The sequence below is a fragment of the Entelurus aequoreus genome, linkage group LG23, assembly GCF_033978785.1.
Source record: "Entelurus aequoreus isolate RoL-2023_Sb linkage group LG23, RoL_Eaeq_v1.1, whole genome shotgun sequence".
Classification (NCBI taxonomy): domain Eukaryota; kingdom Metazoa; phylum Chordata; class Actinopteri; order Syngnathiformes; family Syngnathidae; genus Entelurus; species Entelurus aequoreus.
In genome coordinates, this window is record NC_084753.1 from 8,117,113 (window position 1) to 8,138,745 (window position 21,633).

The 21,633-nt window shown below is 41.3% G+C and overlaps 1 protein-coding gene across 2 annotated transcripts in view; it reads right to left on the reverse strand.

Moving 5' to 3' along the window:
• The window catches only part of LOC133640967 (disheveled-associated activator of morphogenesis 1-like), a 64,541-nt gene that overhangs the window by 42,346 nt on the left and 562 nt on the right, over positions 1-21,633 (reverse strand). For both annotated transcript variants that reach the window (XM_062034705.1, XM_062034706.1), the window contains exons 2-12: positions 17,693-17,845; positions 13,984-14,203; positions 13,814-13,903; positions 11,417-11,488; positions 10,830-10,924; positions 10,489-10,708; positions 8,436-8,549; positions 6,255-6,365; positions 4,569-4,672; positions 4,398-4,464; positions 1,150-1,267 (exon numbers count right to left, since the gene is read on the reverse strand). In XM_062034705.1, the coding sequence (XP_061890689.1) occupies positions 1,150-1,267; positions 4,398-4,464; positions 4,569-4,672; positions 6,255-6,365; positions 8,436-8,549; positions 10,489-10,708; positions 10,830-10,924; positions 11,417-11,488; positions 13,814-13,903; positions 13,984-14,166 (1,174 nt within the window). In that variant the 5' untranslated portion in view covers positions 14,167-14,203; positions 17,693-17,845. The remainder of the gene's footprint in view (positions 1-1,149; positions 1,268-4,397; positions 4,465-4,568; positions 4,673-6,254; positions 6,366-8,435; positions 8,550-10,488; positions 10,709-10,829; positions 10,925-11,416; positions 11,489-13,813; positions 13,904-13,983; positions 14,204-17,692; positions 17,846-21,633) is intronic.

The window sequence follows — 21,633 nt, forward strand, 5'->3', positions numbered from 1 at the left end:
TGAGACCTTCTGGAGCAGGCCTGGGCAATTATTTTGACTCAGGGGCCAAATTTATAGAAAAAAAATGTGTCTGGGGGCCGGTATATCTACAAAACCTCACAATAATGTCTGATTGAATGCTAAAAACATTATGACAGACCACCTTAAAAAACGGAATGAAATTTAAATTTTTTTTACTGAATAAGACACCCAGAATGTACATGAAAATAAAGAATGTGGGATTTACAATATTAACTATGACCGATAAAACACTGAATATTGACAACATATGAACGTCACACCTCCTCTCTATCGACATATTTGACAATCAAGCAAAACACAACAAAAATGCAACAAACTCAGCAAAACAAACAAAAAAAACACCTACAATCTGATATATATGAGATATCACTACGCTTTAAAACTTTGTTGTGAAAATCTCCACACTGCTTGATGCCTCGTCTGAGCTGCTGTGACTTAGATTACCATAGTAACTAATTAGATGACCATAGTAACTCATTAGATGACCATAGTAACTCATTAGATGACCATAGTAACTAATTAGATGACCATAGTAACTCATTAGGTGACCATAGTAACTCATTAGATTACCATAGTAACTAATTAGATGACCATAGTAACTAATTAGATGACCATAGTAACTAATTAGATGACCATAGTAACTAATTAGATGACCATAGTAACTCATCAGATGACCATAGTAACTAATTAGATGACCATAGTAACTAGTATAACATGCAAAAGTGCAGATTCCAAGCATGTAAAGACTTAGTATAGTTGAAGACTTCCGGTCATTAGAAAACATGAGTGCACATCATAATGGCAGCTACACTTTACATCTTAAACAGCTAAAAAAAAAATTGGGAATGTCCGGCGGGCCAGATAGGGAAGCTTAACGGGCCGCATGTGGCCCCCGGGCCTTAATTTGCCCAGGTCTGATCTGGAGGAAAGTTCTGTGGTCAGATGAAACAAAAATGGAGCTGCATGACATTATGTTCTTTACAAGTGTATGTAAACTTTTGATCGCAACAGATTCTCTTTGATGTGTTTAAGGTCTTTGACCTCCCGTGAGATAAATCCTGTTGCCAACTGGCATAGCAAGTACAATTGTTCTGGCGTCAGTCTGCGTCTGCGTCCAGACGACCTTACCTGGCATCATGAGACAGTTCTGCAGTGCAGAGACCAGGTGCGGGTAAGCTTCAGTGTGGTTCAGCTTCTTCCGGATCAGCTCAAACATCTGGCTTGCACTTCTGGTGTCAATATGAACCTGGGATCAAGTGAAGAAACCAGTGTCATTGTCAAGGATCTCATTCACACTACATGTCTAACATTTCAGACAGCTTTAAAGATCTTTTGAATTGGAAAAAAAATCATTAAAAGTTGCTTTTCTGTACTCCACCCATCCATCTTCAACCGCTTATCTGGAATGGGGTCGCGGGGACAACAACTCCAGCAGAGACCCCCAGACTTCCCTCTCCAGAGCAACATTAGCAACTTCCTCCTGGGGGATCTCGAAGCGTTCCCAGGCCAGAGAGGAGATGTAATCCCCCCATCTGGTCCTTGGCCTGCCACGGGATCTCCTCCCAGTGGGACGTGCAACGAGGACCTCCCTAGGGAGTTGCTGGTGAGGCAGCCGCACGAGATGCCTCAACCACCTAAGCTGGCTCCTTTCCAAGCGAAGGAGCAGCGGCTCTACTCCGAGTCTCTCTCGGGTGACTGAACTTCTCACCCTAACTCTAAGGGAGATGCCAGCCACCCTTCTGAGGAAACTCATTTCGGCCGTGATCTTATTCTTTGGGTCATGACCCACACTTCATGACCATAGGTGAGAGTAGGAATGTAGATAGCTCGGTAGACCGAGAGCTTTGCCTTCTGGCTCAGCTCTCGTTTGGTCACAACAGTGCGGCAGAGAGACTACAATACTGCCCCAGCTGCTCCCATTCTCCGGCTGATTTCCTTCTCCGTCTTTCCCTCACCCGTGGACACGACCCCGAGATACTTCAGCTCCTCCACCCATCTTAAATGAATCTAAGACAAGGGTCCTCAAACCTCCATACATGACTTCATAGTTCAGTGTATATAGTAATAGTTCAATATCTCCATTCCAACTAGTGGTGCAAACAGATTAAAAACAGAAAAAGGGTAAATCAACCACTCTGACTTACTAAAAGTGACTTTAAAATCGGGTCTTGCCAACAATTTACTGCCGTGAGAAATGCAAAAACTTGTCTTGCATTAAGCCGAGGCCATTTTTTTCTTGAGCGTCATTACAGATGCAAATTGCAAAATCATTTGAGTTAACTATGAACAAAATGCGATAGTTTGGACGCACCTTCTCATTCAATACATTTTTATTTTCATGACTATTTACATTGTTGATTGTCACATCAAAACTATGAATGAACACAAATATTAAAAATAATATTGTACTTGGTAATTGGGATTTGTTATATATTGTATATATTATATACAAATATAACATTGTAATATAAATTATCCGTGTATATTATATACTGTATATACAATATGTAAATATTACATATATGTAATATTTTACATTGCTACTATGGTACATTTTTAGTTTACTTTATACCTGCATTATCCTTTCCGTCCTTACCCCTTCCATCCTGTGTTGAACAATGTCCCTTGTGGATCAATAGTTGATCTAAGTCTAAAGAACTGAAAACACGTTTTATATTCTACAAAACCCCAAAAGCAGTGAAGTTGTCACGTTGTGTAAATGGTAAATAAAAAGAGAATACAACAAATCCTTTTCAACTTATATTCAATTGAATAGACTGCAAAGACAAGATATTTCATGTTCACACTGAGAAACTTTGTTATTTTTTGCAGATAAACATGAAGTTAGAATTTAATGGCAGCAACACATTGCAAAAAAGGCATTTTTACCAGTGTGTTACATGGCCTTTCCTTTTAACAACACTCAGTAAAGGTTTGGGAACTGAGGAGACACATTTTTGAAGTGGAATTCTTTCCCATTCTTGCTTGATGTACAGCTTAAGTTGTTCAACAGTCTCCCTTCTCATATTTTAGGCTGGTCGTATGATATTAAAGTAGAGTTTACGCTGTTGTAACACGTGGCTTGGCATTGTCTTGCTGAAATAAGCAGGGGCGTCCATGATAACGTTGCTTGGATGGCAACATATGTTGCTCCAAAAGCTGTATGTACCTTTCAGCATTAATGGTGCCTTCACAGATGTGTAAGTTACCCATGTCTTGGGCACTAATACACCCCCATACCATCACACATGCTGCCTTTTACACTTTGCGCCTAGAACAGTCCGGATGGTTCTATTCCTCTTTGGTCCGGAGGACACGACGTCCACAGTTTCCAAAAAACAATTTGAAATGTGGACTCGTCAGACCACAGAACACTTTTCCACTTTGCATCAGTCCATCTTAGATGAGCTCGGGCCCAGCGAAGCGTTTCTGGGTGTTGTTGATAAATGCATCACTGTGCAACCTACTAATAAAAGTCTCAATCAATCAATCAAAAAAAAGCATAGTAGAGTTTTAACTTGCACTTACAGATGTAGCGACCAACTGTAGTTACTGACACTGGTTTTCTGAAGTGTTCCTGAGCCCATGTGGTGATATCCTTTACGCACTGATGTCGCTTTTTGATGCAGTACCACCTGAGGGATCCAAGGTGTGTAATATCATGGCTTACGTGCAGTGATTTTCTCCAGATTCTCTGAACCTTTTGATGATATTACGGAGCGTAGATGGTGAAATCCCTAAATTCCTTGTTGAGAAATGTTGTTCTTGAACAATTTGCTCAGGCATTTGTTGACAAAGTGGTGACCCTCGCCCCGTCCTTGTTTGTGAATGACTGAGCATTTCATGGAAGCTGCTTTTATACCCAATCATGGCACCCACCTGTTCCCAATTAGCCTGTTCACCTGTGGGATGTTCCCAATAAGTCTTTGATGAGCATTCCTCAACTTGCTCAGTCTGTGCCAGCTTTTTTGAAGGCATCAAATTCCAAATGAGCTAATATTTGCAAAAAATAACAAAGTGTGAACATGAAATATCTTGTCTTTGCAGTCTATTCAATTGAATATAAGTTGAAAAGGATTTGTTGTATTCTCTTTTTATTTACCATTTACACAACCTGACAACTTCACTGCTTTTGGGGTTTTGTAGTTTCTTCAAAATAGCCACCCTCTGCTCTGTATACTGCTTTGCACACTCTTGGCATTCTCTGGATGAGCTTCAAGAGGTAGTCGCCACAGGTGTCATAGTGTTTATGCCTTCAGTGACAATCTACAATGTAAATAGTCATGAAAACAAAGACAACGCATTGAGTGATGAGGTGTGTCCAAGGTAATACAAAACTTCATAGAAATTCAAAAATATTTGTCTCCATGACTTACAAGATCGAAGCGTTTGGACAGCAGAAGCTCATCCTCATTCCTCAACATTTCAAAGAAGTCCAGATGTCTGAGCAACAACAACAACAACAACAACAACATGTGATAGAGTATGTGAGAAAGTAGATACCTACACCATTTTAACGTTGAAAAGATCTTTAAGCGGTTATGTACCTGTCGAGTGTAGCGTTGTCATGGGAGCGAAGTTTATCAATGACCGGCTGAATGCCCAACATCAGGAACTCATAGCGCAAGTGGACACGGAACTCCATACTGGTCTGAACGCACACAAACACATGCATGTGCACACAACGTACAAAACATACAAAGGTAGACAAATACCACAGTTTATATTCTGTGTAAGATGAAATCAAAGAGCACTTAAAGGGCTACTGAAATGATTTTTTTATTTATTTACACGGGGATAGCAGATCCATTCTATGTGTCATACTTGATCATTTCGCGATATTGCCATATTTTTGCTGAAAGAATTTAGTATAGAACAACGACGATAAAGTTCGCAACTTTTGGTGTCTGATAAAAAAAAGCCTTGCCTGTACCGGAAGTAGCGTGACGACACCGGAGGAAAGAATTCTCATATTTTCCTGTTGTTTACACCAGCAGCGAGAGAGATTCGGACCGAGAAAGCGACGATTACCCCATTAATTTGAGCGAGTATGAAAGATTCGTGGATGAGGAACGTGAAAGTGAAGGACTAGAGTGCAGTGCAGAACGTATCTTTTTTTCGCTCTGACCGTAACTTAGGTACAAGCTGGCTCATTGGATTCCACACTCTCTCCTTTTTCTATTGTGGATCACGGATTTGTGTTTTAAACCACCTGGGATACTATATCCTCTTGAAAATGAGAGTCGAGCACGCGAAATGGACATTCACAGTGACTTTTATCTCCACGACAATACATCAGTGACGCACTTTAGCTACTGAGCTAACGTGATAGCATCGGGCTTTACTGCATATAGAAACAAAAAAAATAAATCCCTGACTGGAAGGATAGATAGAAGATCAACAATACTATTAAACCATGGACATGTAAATACACGGTTAATACTTTCCAGCATAGCAATGCTGTTGCTAACGACGCCATTGAAGCTAACTTAGCTACGGAACCTCGACAGAGCTATGCTAAAAACATTAGCTCTGCACCTACGCCAGCTCTCATCTGCTCATCACGACCCGTGCTCACCTGCGTTCCAGCGATCGACGGTACGACGAAGGACTTCAACCGATCACCGATGCGGTCGGCGGCCCGGAGACGGAGGAAGTCAAGGTGAGGTCATTCGGCTAGCGCGTCTGCTATCCAAGTAAGTCCTCCTGGTTGTGTTGCTGTAGTCCGCCGCTAAAACACCGATCCCACCTACAACTTTCTTCTTTGCAGTCTTCATTGTTCATTAAACAAATTGCAAAAGATTCACCAACACAGATGTCCAGAATACTGTGGAATTTTGGGATGAAAACAGACGACTTTAGCTGGCGACGGACCTATTCCAAGATGTCTGATTCAACTGTTGACGTCACGCGCATACGTCATCATATCTACACGTTTTCAAGCGGAAGTTTAGCGGGAAATGTAAAATGTCACTTCATAAGTTAACCCGGCCGTATTGGCATGTGTTGCAATGTTAAGATTTCATCATTGATATATAAACTATCAGACTGCGTGGTCGCTAGTAGTGGCTTTCAGTAGGCCTTTAAGAAGGCCGACAAGTTAGAAGGTAAACAGAGAACTGCGTGCATGCAGAACAAAACTCCATTGTCGTTTTAGAGAAGCCAAGAGAAGATGTTGGGAGTTGCAAAGAGAATGTATTTTCTTTCAAAACAACCGATAGACGTCTCTTTACCTCGCCCGGTCCTTGGCTCAGCACGGCATTGATTAATGACATGATGGCGGTCTTCAGGCTGACTTCATCCCTGTAGCGGCCCGTGGATCGGTCCAAGTCCGTCACCAGAGTCTGTGAGCCAAACAGAAAATGCTTCAAACAAGAGTGAACCTTTGACTGGAACCATACTTGCCAACCTTAAACCTTCGTTTTCGGGAGATTGGGGGAGTTGGGGGGTTTGAGGTGTGTGTGGGGGGGGGGGGGGGGTAGCGGGGGTGTATATTGTAGCCCGGAAGAGTTAGGGATGCAAGGGATTCTGGGTATTTGTTCTGTTGTGTTTATGTTGTGTTACGGTGCGAATGTTCTCCCGAAATGTGTTTGTCATTCTTGTTTGGTGTGGGTTCACAGTGTGGCGCACATTTGTAACAGTGTTAAACTTGTTCATACGGCCACCCTCAGTGTGACCTGTATGGCTGTTGACCAAGTATGTCTTGCAGTCACTTTCGTGTGTCTGTAGAAGCCGCATACAACATGTGACTGGGCCGGCACGCTGTTTGTATGGTGAAAAAGCGGACATGTCGACAGGTTGTAGAGGACGCTAAAGGCAGTGCCATCACGGCACGCCCTCAATATTGTTGTCCGGGTGAAAATCGGGAGAAATTCGGGAGAATGGTTGCCCCGGGAGATTTTCGGGAGGGGCACTGAAATTCGGGAGTCTCCCGGAAAAATCGAGAGGGTTGGCAAGTATGACTGGAAACGGCACTGAAATGTGACCTGGAACAAGAACGAAATGTTAGGTTTATTCAAGTGAAGACCAAGACCTCAGTACGGAAAAAAAACCTACAAATCCTTGTTTGTGAATGAATGGAAGCTGCTTTTATAGCCAATCATGGCACCCACCTGTTCCCAATTAGCCTGTCACCTGTGGGATGTTCCAAATAAGTCTTTGATGAGCATTCCTCAACTTTCTCACTCTTTTTTGCCACTTGTGCCAGCTTTTTTTGAAACATGTTGCAGGCATCAAATTCCAAATGAGCTAATATTTGCAAAAAACAACAACGTTTCTCAGTGTGAACGTTAAATATCTTGTCTTTGCAGTCTATTCAATTGAATATAAAATGAAAAGGATTAGCAATTTGAGAATTTGAATTTGAGAGCACCCAGCATGGACGAATAGAACAGACAAGTCATTGTTTTGTCTGCTCGCGGAAAACAAACATCCTAATCTACGATTTGACTCCCTCGAATGGCCTTGACGCTGTGAAAACAGGACCAGGCTGTTCTGAAAAACACCCCCAAGGACACCTCAATGATGGACGCTTTTGACCTCCCTCCCTGCTCAACGACACCTGGAGTCGAACTTTTGCAGATCGGCCTCAGTCTATAAAAAACATTACATCATCACACCCAAGACAATTGGGCACCCACCCTCCCCCACCCCACACCTTCAACACCGCTTGTTTGTCTAATCTTGAACGGGTTTGTGCTGAAAACAAAGTTTTGTTGTACTTGTGCAATGACAATAAAAACCTATCTGATCTGATCTGATCTATCAAATCATTGTATTCTCTTTTTGTTTACCATTTACACAACGTGACAACTTCACTGCTTTTGGGTTTTGTAGTACCCACACCGGCGGGACGGCGTGGCGCCGTTGGGAGAGTGGCCGTGCCAGCAACCTGAGGGTTCCTGGTTCGATCCCCACCTTCTACCAACCTCGTCACGTCCGTTGTGTCCTTGAGCAAGACCCTTCACCCTTGCTCCTGATGGGTGGTGGTTAGGGCCTTGCAAGGCCATCAGTGTGTGAATGTGTGTGTGAATGGGTGAATGTGGAAATAGCGTCAAAGCGCTTTGAGTACCTTGAAGGTAGAAAAGCGCTATACAAGTATTTACCATTTACCCACGTAGAACTACTACATATAGCGCTTGTTATTTGGGATCAGGCCCTTTGTGAAATAAACACGCTAAAACCAGTCCAATGTAGGCACAACTAACTTTGTGTTTTTGTGCTCTGGGATGACAACGACAGCAGTATCAAGCTTGGAATATTCAAATTCAGTAACAGGATTTCTCATAAAAGGTTCAAATTAAGTTATACAAAAGTTCATTTGAGCACAGGTGTGTTAGGGAATAGATTGTAGACCTCATAAACCTCAGATGATGTACAGTATATATACAGTATGTAAAGAAAGAAAGTGAAACCTGAAAGCGTGTCCTTTCTGAGGCAAATGTCTGGTAGTGTAACGAGGCTTCCAGCACTTTCTTATGGCCCCCAGGGACCAGGCACACTGCACCCAGAATCTCCGAGACAGCAACCTGTAGTCACAAAAAGGAGCTCACGTTAATTTCAAGAGTACAACAAAGATGTTTCCACTTCATTGATATTTCATGATAGTGATGTTGTATTTCTGGTCTATATATGTTGGGACTTAAAAGTTGATGTGAAGATAGACTAGGAGTCTCTCCTCCAGGATAGAGCTATCACTCTTGCATTTCGAAGTCTGAATGTATTGCCTCTTCTCGTAAGAGAGTTAACCTAGTCCATATGCGAATGTCCAACGACGGCTCCTTAAATTATTATGGACCATTATTTACTTAAACCTGGTGGTTGGCTTTCTCCAAGTTGAATATAAACATTCACCATATGGTGAACATAATATGAGTCAATTAATTCACTTCAATAGTTTATTTATATACCTTATAACAAGCACGCTTGAAAAAATACATTCTGGAAAAAAGGTACCCCGCCTGTGTGCAGCTGGGATAGGCTCCAGTACCTCGCGATTCTCGAGAGGGACACACGATAGAAAATGGATGGATGGAAATGTCATACCATTTTCAAAAACAACCATGGATTCGATTCCAGTGGTAATGACTAAGTCATGAGCGGTACATATTTGTTGTCATATGAATAGTGTAAACTGTTGTGTTTTGGAAATTATGTTTGTTGGTTATTTTGTTTATTTTTTATGTATTGTCAGTTTAGTTCCTCCCATTGTTCTGTCAAACTCTGTCCTGCTTTTCAGATTGCTCTGAAGTACACAGAGGGTTATTAATATCACTACTACGGATAACATTAACAAAAATTCCTCACACCAGCCCACTACCTATAATATGGGCTCTTTAAACATCAGATCATTGTCTCCCAAAACGTTATTAGTTAATGAGGTCATTGGAGACAACAATCCTAATGTCATTGGTCTCAGTGAAACCTGGCTCAAACCAGATGAATGTTTCCTGCTTAACGAGGCATCTCCTCCTAACTATATGAATGCACATATTGCCTGTCCCCTTAAAAGGGGTGTAGATGTGAGTGGTCGACAACCAGTGGCTCCAGAGCAGCATCCAAGTTATAACTCAAAGTTTATCAATCAATGTTGACTTATATAGTGACTTAATCACAAATGTCTCCAAGTTTTGCACAAGCCACAACGACATTTTTAGATCCCTCATCAGGGCAGTACTCATTCTGCAGAGCTCGGAGATTGTCATATTCCTTTAGGGACTTTATTTGAACCATTTGTGGCAGGATGAGGTTGCTCTCCAAAATCTAAACCATGGAATTGATCAACTGGCCTCTCAACAAAATTGACAAGATCTCGGGTTCAGGAGAACTTGTCTGTCCTGTTGGAACAGTTGTTGCTGGACACACGACAGACTCTTGGGAGAAGAGGACGTCATGGCCTGGGTACCCTTTCAGTCGAGGACGTAGACGATATCTACCTTTGGAATCATGATAACAGGACATCTGCTGATTAGAGTAAGCGTTGTCCTGATGTATCGACAAATTGGAAGTTGCTGGCAGTCTTCAAAGTACCCTAAAGCTGCCACTAATGATTGGAGGATGCCGGCAGAACTGTGGGCACTCAGACTTTTGTGATTTTGGATATCATCGGACCGTCTGCCCTGCAGGATGAAATTGAGGACCAGACATAGACGCAGTAAAACGTTTGAATTTGTTTTCATTCGCTTAAACATAACAATTCTAATCTTAATTGTTTTCCCTGGCTGAGACATGGCAAAGTTGTTGCTTCAAGATTCTTCTCGAGGACAGTGCAGCAAAGACGAAACAAATTAGAATAGTTTTTATTGCCATTGTTTGAGAACGGGTTCTCAGTCTGAGATGCGTCTACCTTTTTCCCATGGGGCGCCGTAAGTGGCAACCAATCACTGTTCCTCTTCTGTTCCTGTACAATGTTTGTTTTATCTTGGAAATGATTTGGAAATGTAATGCTCTTGCCCCCATGTACTGTACCTTGGTTTTAATGTTTTCAGTGCCAAGACTTTGGGCAATTGTATTGATGCTCTCGCTGTGTTCCAGGACATGAGCTCTACCCTGGGTGTTGTTCATCAGAGCCTTGATGCATCCAATCAGTGACGTGTGGATCTGTGACTCAGCCGTCCTATAGTCCATTGCCTTGAGGTAGTTCAAGATACTGGACAGGCCATCTAAATCAATAAATGTTGTCACAAATCTGGCAGAGAGCAAGCAGAAGTGAATTCAAACTTACCTACTGCAAATCAGACACAACAATTCATCCTCAGAAAATACATTCAAAACAATATTTGAACGTGTCACAAATGAAGTTGACGTACCTCATGGGTTGTGTCCTCAGAGCTGTCTTAAGACCTTCTACAACCTTTTGCCGTCCTTGATCTTCCTTATCCTCCAAATCCAACACGGTCTTTCTCTGACAAGAAATAATAAATGAACTAAAGTATAAAGTATGTATGTATGCTCACCCCTATAAGCCACTCTGTTAGCATATTGGCTGCACAGGGTTGAAGGTTTGACTCTTTGTTTCAGCATGTCTATGTGAAGTTTGCTTCTTTTTCCCCGTGCGTGGGAGGATTTTCTCCGGATACTTTGGCCTTTGACCACATTCCAAAAAAAAGCCTTTTCGATTTTTGGAAACTGTAGATTATCAAAGTAGTTTGGGCTCTGCCAGTGCATGGTGTACCCTGCCTCTCGCCCAAAGTCAGCGGTCATAGGCTCCAATTTACAGTAAGTGGTCACCCTCAAGAGGCCACGCCATACAGAACATGAATTGTTGGTTTTAAACATATGATTTAAAATTGTATGTTATTAGGACGCGGAGAACAAGATAAAATAGTACATACCCTTTTAACATAATGTAATGCCCTATGAAGAGGTTAAAATGACACAGCTTCATTGTACTCACAGCAGCCATGATATGGAGCATGTCAATATAATATTCTGGCCAGCTGGTTGATGTTTTATTTTCTTCCGTTTCCTGAAATGCAAACACACATTTTAGGCAGTTTAAGTAGAGTCATGCAATATTGTATACCCAACAGGATTTTGTGACAACTACAATGAGGTAGAGTCAGTGGAACATAAAATCATTCAATGTGGGAAATACAGTAGAGAAAGGGGGGAAAAAAAGAGAAGTTAGAAGACATGAACAGGAGGAGGTTGGAAGGAGGTAAGTAAGTAAGTCAATTTTATTTATAAAGCACTTTTTACAGATAAAATAACAAAGTGCTGTACAAAACATAGGTGAAGTAAAACAACAATTCAATGAAAACTACAGGGGCAACATCATTAAAAATGTATTAAAAATGATAGCTAAAAGGTGCAGTAACTAAAATCTTTACTAAAAAGAGAAGATTTCAAATGTTTCTTGAAAGTGTCAACACACTCAAGATCACGGAGGGACTGGTGAAAGTTGTTCCAGAGTCTGGGAGCTATAGCCTGGAATGCCAGGTCTCCAAAGTTTTAAAATGGGTTTTTGGGATCTTTAGAAGACCTTGGCCCGAAGACCGGAGGCTGCACCCTGAAGAGTAGGGGCATAACAAGTTAGTCATTTACTGAGGGGCCCCACCATGTAACACACGCAAAGTCAGGACTAAAATCTTCAACTGAATTTGACTGGATCAAACGGGGGTGATATGGACCGTTCTGGGTGCACCGGTCCAAAGTCTGGCAACTGCATTTTGTACCGTCTGAAGACTCTTTAGAGTTCACTTGTTGAGAAGAGTGAAACGAGAATTGCAATAGTCAATACCAGATGAAACGAACGTGTGAATGATCATTTCCAGATCCAATTTTGACAGCAAATTTCTCACTTTAGAAATATTTTTGAGGTGATAAAAATAGCTTTTGGTCAGTTGATGACAGAGACCCTCCAAAGACTTGGACTGATCCAACACAAGCCCAAGGTTTCTGAGGCTGCTTTTAACAGATGCACCCAGAACACCAAGGGAGTTCTTTTTTATCTGGAGCAATTATCAGAGTTTCCTTTTTGTTAGAATTTATCTGGAGGAAATTTGAGGACAACCGTTTTTTGATACAGGATCTGCATTCCAAGAACTCAGATAAAAAGTGAAACTCCGAATCATTGAAGGAGCACAACAGTTGAATATCATCTACATAGAAATGATAAGAAACATTTTTGACACGACTGATCAACCTCCCAAGCGGCATCATCCATCCATCCTATTTCTACCACTTGTCACTTATGGGGTTGCGGGGGTGCTGGAGCCTATCTCAGCTGCACACGGGCGGAAGGCGGGGTACACCCTGGACAAGTCGCCACCGCAGATAGACTGATACAACAAAAATAAAACAGGCACCAGAACACTCTCAAAGGGGTACTAAGCAGCAACCACAACATTTTTGTAAAGTTTCTCGAAGAGACGGGTTTATGGAATAGACTTTAGTATTGGAAAGGAATATATGCATGTATGTGAGGGAGGGACAACGGAGGGAACTCTGGTTCACACTCCAAGTCAGCAGAGATGCAACTTTAACGTAGAGTGCCCCGCCATAAAACAAGAAGAAGAAGAAGAAGGTGCTCTTGTGTCCACATGATCCAAAAAGTGTGGTGACGTGTGTATTCAATTGTCTGTGTTGTATATTTGACGGTCGTGTGATGAGTGATGAACCAAGAAGACGCCAACGAGGAATCGTCGAACAAAAAGCTTTATTTGTTTCAGCGAGCCTCAGACTGGAACTGCAGCTCCAGGAGAAAGAGTGGGCCTGATTACTCCTCCGCTGTCTTCTTGGACAACTGTCAACAATACCTTTTACACGAAGACCCTTACTCTTTGTAGTTCTAGCCTTGGGGCCGGTCAATCTTTCCCTGACATTATTCCTCTGATCAGTTGGAGTCGGGTGACCAACCCCTATCCTCTTCTACTACCTGTGAAGGCTTCCTACCAGATGTTGCTAATTGTTGCTTTACTATCACTCCTAAAATCCAAACCTGGATTCCGGATGTCATGGGGGCAAGAGCCAAAACTCTCTAGAGAGCTTTTGATGGACATGTGAACCTTTGAAGTTATCTAAGGGCATATTTCCTTCGTAGAATAATCATCTGAAGGATTCTGTGACCAAATACAAAGCTCACAATCATATAAGTAAATGGTACACGGTATAATTCACCTCATCGTCTTTTTGTTGATGCAATTCCATTTAACTGATTGAATATGCAAAAAGTGTGGGACAAGTGTCATTCTCCCTCTGATCGACACAAACACGTGTCCACAAATAATTTGGTAACCCCCGACGTTTGTGAAAATTGCAACGTTGATACTGTACATGTGTAGCTTCTTACCATCTTCGTACTCCAGTAAAGCTTCCATTTTTTCTCTGCTGGTAGAGCAAACATGCGAGCCCTGTGCTCCTCTGTGAGGTCCAATTCATCCTTGGAGGCAGAAGAAAGAAGTTCAGAAGAAAGTTAAATTGTTATGAAATACATCACACAACACCTGGGTGTGCACTCACCACCAGCTCAGTGAACATGGAGTCCAACTCTTCAAGGGGTGGCATTGGCAAGCTAGGCTCCAGTGCTGTAGTGTTGGTAGTATCATGGCAGCGGGTGATTTCCGGTTGGTCACTACTCTTGAAACAGCAAGGAAATAAGGTGGAAAGGATATGCCGGTGTGGATGCTGACCCTGGGAAGTCATGGTCACTGCCAAGGTCTGGTCTGATTACAATTATTGGCTGAAAGTGAAACAGAATTGATGCTTATTGGGTTTTGACTTTTGACCCTTATTTGTGAGAGTTTAAAAACTAGCCACATAAATAGTGTTCCTATTTGAGAGAAAATAAAAATGTAAACTTGAAATTTAGGAATATGAATCTAACATCGATCAGTACATCGACATTTGATGACATCATCCAATATCAGTGTTTGATTGTGGCGGTCCGCTCCCTGCATGATCAGTGTCAGAGCTTGGTTTGCATTGCCGGCAGTAAGTCGGACCCGTTTCCAGTGAGGGTTGGACTCCGCCAAGGCTGCCCTTAGTCACCGATTCTGTTCATAACTTTTATGGACAGAATTTCTAGGCACAGTCAGGGGTAGATCTTGCTTTGGTTTTTGGCTGGGACCAGGGATCTTGGGCTGGAAAAGGTTGGTGACCACTGTTTTAGGCCATATCGCCCTTCCCTTGCTGGGAGGCTATTCAGGAAGTTGTAGTATAGGGCCCAGAAATTGCTGCTACGGTGCTGTTTTCAGGGCAATACAGTGATTGGAAGTGGACTGTTCAGTTTGTCATGGAAGACTTTTAGCATACTCATCGCCGTAGTCTTTATCAGTTCATGCTCACAGGCTTAGATCGAACAGATCTAGTCTGAGCCAGTCCTGAACATGACGTTAAAGTGCATCCGGCAGTGGAGGCTCCTCTATGGGGTCTTGGGGCACTAGGAGGTTAACCCCTTTACTACTGTTACCCCAGGTGGCCCTTGGCAAAGGCCTAGTACCTGACTGCCCCCTAGCCAGGGATACGGTGAAGACCTAAACGGCGGAGCAGGCGGAAGACGGTAGATTTAAGAACTACCACAACGGCTGCGATGGCACAAGATTACAGTTGGTACAAAATGCGGCTGCAAGGCTTTTGACAAAAACAAGAAAGTTTGATCATATTACGCCTATACTGGCTCACCTGCACTGGCTTCCTGTGCACTTAAGATGCGACTTTAAGGTTTTACTACTTACGTATAAAATACTACACGGTTTAGCTCCAGCCTATCTCGCCGATTGTATTGTACCATATGTCCCGACAAGAAATCTGCGTTCAAAGAACTCCGGCTTATTAGTGATTCCCAGAGCCAAAAAAAAGTCTGCGGGCTATAGAGCGTTTTCTATTGGGGCTCCAGTACTCTGGAATGCCCTCCCGGTAACAGTTAGAGATGCTACCTCAGTAGAAGCATTTAAGTCCCATCTTAAAACTCATTTGTATACTCTAGCCTTTAAATAGACCCCCCCTTTTTTAGACCAGTTGGTCTGCCGTTTCTTTTCTTCTCTCCTCTTCTCCCCTGTCCCTTGCGAGGGGGAGTTGCATAGGTCCGGTGACCATGGATGAAGTGCTGGCTGTCCAGAGTCGGGACCCCGGGTGGACCGCTAGCCTGTGCATCGGTTGGGGACATCTCTGCGCTGCTGACCCGTCTCCGCTCGGGATGGTTTCCTGCTGGCCCCGCTGTGGACTGGACTCCCGCTGATGTGTTGGATCCACTGTGGACTGGACTTTCACAATGTTATGTCAGACCCACTCGACATCCATTGCTTTCGTTCTCCCCTAGAGGGGGGGGGGGGGGGGGGTTACCCACATATGCGGTCCTCTCCAAGGTTTCTCATAGTCATTCACCGACGTCCCACTGGGGTGAGTTTTTCCTTGCCCGTATGTGGGCTCTGTACCGAGGATGTCGTTGTGGCTTGTACAGCCCTTTGAGACACTTGTGATTTAGGGCTATATAAATAAACATTGATTGATTGATTGATTGATTGACAAGAAGGCGCCCCCACATCCATGTGGGCCCTGTTATGGGGAAATAAAAATCCAAGGCCTCAACGGTGGAACAGGCGGAGGATGACTGCTAACCCTTTGGAGCGTCACAACGGCTGGGATGGTGGATGAAGGCTGCAGCAGAAAAGGGTCCCCAGTCGTCTTGGACTCCATGCCACTGGACCCTGATCCAATTCTGTCAAGGATGGTGTGGTGACTGTCTGTGCACCAGTCTCCCCACGTTAAACAAAGTCACGCACAGGCATCCTCCATAAAGGGATACACCCCTACCAGGAGGATCGTCATACTCGTTTCAAGTGACCGCCGATGATGATGAGTCTGAGCACTTGGTGCCACTGCCCAGGTCCAAACTATTTGGCCTAAGGGCCGTCTGCACAAGTCGGAATAGTTGTGTTCTTTTGTAGTGTGAAAAAGATTAATAGCTGCATTAAACTATGTTAACCATCGAATCATTGTGTTTTTAAAATATATCATTTTTCTATATTATATTATATCATATTAACATTTACTCAGTGGCCTAGTGGTTAGAGTGTCCGCCCTGAGATGGGTATGTTGTGAGTTCAAACCCCCGGCCGAGTCATACCAAAGACTATAAAACATGGGAGCCATTACCTCCCTGCTTGGCACTCAGGGGGTTGAATCACCAAAAAACTATTCCCGGGCACGGCCACCGCTGCTGCCCACTGCTCCCCTCACCTCCTAGGGCGGGGGTCGGCAACCCGCGGCTCTAGAGCCGCATGCGGCTCTTTAGCGCCGCCCTAGTGGCTCTCTGGAGATTTTTCAAAAATGTATAAAGAATGGAAAAAGATGAGGGGAAAAAAATATTTTTTTTTGTTTAGTATGGTTTCTGTAGGAGGACAAACATGACACAAACCTCCTTAATTGTTATAAATCACACTGCTTATATTAAACATGCTTCACTGATTCGAGTATTTGGCGAGCGCCGTTTTGTCCTACTAATTTTGGCGGTCCTTGAACTCACCGTATAGTTTGTTTACATGTATAACTTTCTCCGACTTTCTAGGACGTGTTTTATGCCACTTCTTTTTCGGTCTCATTTTGTCCACCACACTTTTAACGTTGTGCATGAGTGCACAAAGGTGAGTTTTGTTGATGTTATTGACTTGTGTGGAGTGCTAATCAGACATATTTGGTCACTGCATGACTGCAAGCTAATCGATGCTAACATGCTATTTAGGCTAGCGATATGTACATATTGCATCATTATGCCTCATTTGTAGCTATATTTGAGCTCATTTAGTTTCCTTTAAGTCCTCTTAATTCAATTTATATCTCATGACACATGTAAAATGGCTTTTAATTTTTTGCGGCTCCAGACAGATTTGTTTTTGTATTTTTTGGTCCAATATGGCTCTTTCAACATTTTGGGTTGCCGACCCCTGTTCTAGGGGGTGAACAAGGGGATGGGTCAAATGCAGAGGACACATTTCACCACACCTAGTGTGTGTGTGACAATCATTGCTACTTTAACTTAACTTTGCCATTTAAAAAGCAAGCTCCGTTGCGTATCAAATCCCGCACTTTCAAAACGGCAGCAGCGGAGAGCAGCCGTGTGCATGAAACTCCATCACTACACCAAGTTTACCAGGAACATTATCATTACTCTTAACAAACTTTTCACTGGGCTGCTGCGGTCGGTCGCTTCGTTTGAATCCATTTCACTCACTTTACTTTCCGTGTGGAGAGAGGGTGACCAGGACAGCAGGGGAGATCATCGGCCGCCCTCCGCCCTCCTTAGAGGACAACGCTCATTCTCGCTGCCTCGGCGGAGCAAAGGAAATCCTGGCCCGTCCTGGTCGTCGCTTCTTCAACCCGCTGCCTGCAGGGAAGAGGTTTCCGTCACACAACAGCAGGACAAGCCGAGTTCGAAATTGTTGAGTCGGCAGTGGTGCATCGAGTTTGTGTATTAGATGTGAGAGGCATCATTGTTGCTATTATTGTGTGTTTTCTTAAACTTTATCATCATTGGCCAAACTTGTGTTTTAATTTGACATTAAAAAGTAAACACTGTGGAGTTTATGTTGTGTTTTTTTCCTCCATGTCAGAAAGTTTTTTCATGTGACGTAGCGTTTTGTAAACGTTTTTAAAGTTTTTAGTTCATTTCCTATATGACAAATTTCTGCTCAGAGTACTAATGTTGAACCCATTCTTATGCTCTTGGACTAGGGTTGGACGGTATACCGGTACTTAGTATAGTGACGGGCATGACGGCGCGTCGTCACGTGGTGACATCGCTGGTTTTATGAGCAGAGGAGCATGTTGGGCAGCGCACACACACAGAGTACTTACAAGCAGACACAGTGTGTAGACAGAAAAGGGAGAACGGACGCATTTTGGTGTAAAAAGTCAAGATAAAGGTGAAGTTATAACACTGAAACACATGCTTTAAAGACATGGCTAGCTAGCTTAAACAGTGTTTTACCTACTTCTGATTCACTAATCCTGGTCTCCATGGCGACAAATAAAGTATGTTTTTTACAAGTAGCCTTATCACTGGAGGATGAGGAATAGCTAAACATCCTTCACTACACACCGTAGGAGGATACAATAGCTCACCGGCGTCACAATGTAAACAAATGCCATGGGTGGATCTACACCTGACATCCACTGTAATGATACCAAGTACAAGAGTGTATCTAGTCGATACTACTATGATTACATTGATATTTTTTATCGTCACAAAATCTTAAAATTCATACTATGTTTATAAACTTGGGAAATACGTCCCTGGACACATGAGGACTTTGAATATGAGCAATGTATGATCCTGTAACTACTTGGTATCGGATCGATACCTAAATGTGTGGTATCATCCAAAACTAATGTCAAGTATCAAAGAAGAGAAGAATAAGTGATTATTACATTTGAACAGAAGTGTAGATAGAACATGTTCAAACAGAAAATAAGCAGATATTAACAGTAAATGAACATGTAGATTAATAATCCATTTATACAGTTTGTCCCTCATAATGTGTAGAAAATAATAGGTGTATAAATGACACAATATGTTACTGCATAGACTAATTAGGAGTCTTTGTTTGTTTACTTACTACTAAAAGACAATCTCAATGGGCAACATGCGGCCCGGGTCTGATTTAAGTCCATCAGAAGACGTGGAGCATACAACACAGTAATACAAACATACAACACAGTAATACAAACATACAACACAGTAATACAAACATGCAACACAGTAATACAACACAGTAATACAAACATGCAACACAGTAATACAAACATGCAACACAGTAATACAAACATACAACACAGTAATACAAACATACAACACAGTAATACAAACATACAACACAGTAATACAAACATACAACACAGTAATACAAACATGCAACACAGTAATACAACACAGTAATACAAACATGCAACACAGTAATACAAACATGCAACACAGTAATACAAACATACAACACAGTAATACAAACATACAACACAGTAATACAAACATACAACACAGTAATACAAACATGCAACACAGTAATACAACACAGTAATACAAACATGCAACACAGTAATACAAACATGCAACACAGTAATACAAACATACAACACAGTAATACAAACATACAACACAGTAATACAAACATACAACACAGTAATACAAACATACAACACAGTAATACAAACATGCAACACAGTAATACAACACAGTAATACAAACATGCAACACAGTAATACAAACATGCAACACAGTAATACAAACATACAACACAGTAATACAAACATACAACACAGTAATACAAACATACAACACAGTAATACAAACATGCAACACAGTAATACAACACAGTAATACAAACATGCAACACAGTAATACAAACATGCAACACAGTAATACAAACATACAACACAGTAATACAAACATACAACACAGTAATACAAACATACAACACAGTAATACAAACATACAACACAGTAATACAAACATACAACACAGTAATACAAACATACAACACAGGAATACAAACATACAACACAGTAATACAAACATACAACACAGTAATACAAACATACAACACAGTAATACAAACATACAACACAGTAATACAAACATACAACACAGTAATACAAACATGCAACACAGTAATACAAACATACAACACAGTAATACATACATACAACACAGTAATACAAACATACAACACAGTAATACAAACATACAACACAGTAATACAAACATACAACACAGTAATACATACATACAACGCAGTAATACAAACATGCAACACAGTAATACAAACATGCAACACAGTAATACAAACATGCAACACAGTAATACAAACATACAACACAGGAATACAAACATACAACACAGTAATACAAACATACAACACAGTAATACAAACATGCAACACAGTAATACATACATACAACACAGTAATACAAACATGCAACACAGTAATACAAACATGCAACACAGTAATACAAACATACAACACAGTAATACAAACATACAACACAGTAATACAAACATACAACACAGGAATACAAACATACAACACAGTAATACAAACATACAACACAGTAATACAAACATACAACACAGTAATACAAACATGCAACACAGTAATACAAACATGCAACACAGTAATACATACATACATACAACACAGTAATACAAACATACAACACAGTAATACATACATACAACACAGTAATACAAACATACAACACAGGAATACAAACATACAACACAGTAATACAAACATACAACACAGTAATACAAACATACAACACAGTAATACAAACGTACAACGCAGTAATACAAACGTACAACACAGTAATACAAACATACAACACAGTAATACAAACATACAACACAGTAATACAAACATACAACACAGTAATACAAACATGCAACACAGGAATTCAACGAAAAGGACCATTTAAGAAAGAGAGAAAGCAATTCATGTCCTTTGTCCCTTTGATCATCTGAACATGGGCAAACCCAGTCGCTGCTTTAGCATCTGAACCAGCAGCCTCACCTTGGATCCCAAGGACATGAAAACTGGCACGAGCCTCAAACCGCAAAAACCACATCTCACATGGACTGAACGTGTTTATGGCCTGTCATTAACTCAACATATAATAGCAAATATACTTATGATCAACTTTATTCTAGCAATACCAATGAAATTGGTTGTATGACTCTGCCAATATAACTGCACTCTGTATGTTATATATATATATATATATATATATATATATATATATATATATATATATATATATATATATATATATATATATATATATATATATATATATATATATATATATATATATATATATATATATATATATATATACACATTATACATATATATACACTACCGTTCAAAAGTTTGGGGTCACATTGAAATGTCCTTATTTTCAATGAAGATAATTTTAAACTAGTCTTAACCTTAAAGAAATACACTCTATACATTGCTAATGTGCTAAATGACTATTCTAGCTGCAAATGTCTGCTTTTTGGTGCAATATCTACATAGGTCCATTTTCAGCAACTATCACTCTAGTGTTCTAATGGTACAATGTGTTTGCTCATTGGCTCAGAAGGCTAATTGATGATTAGAAAACCCTTGTGCAATC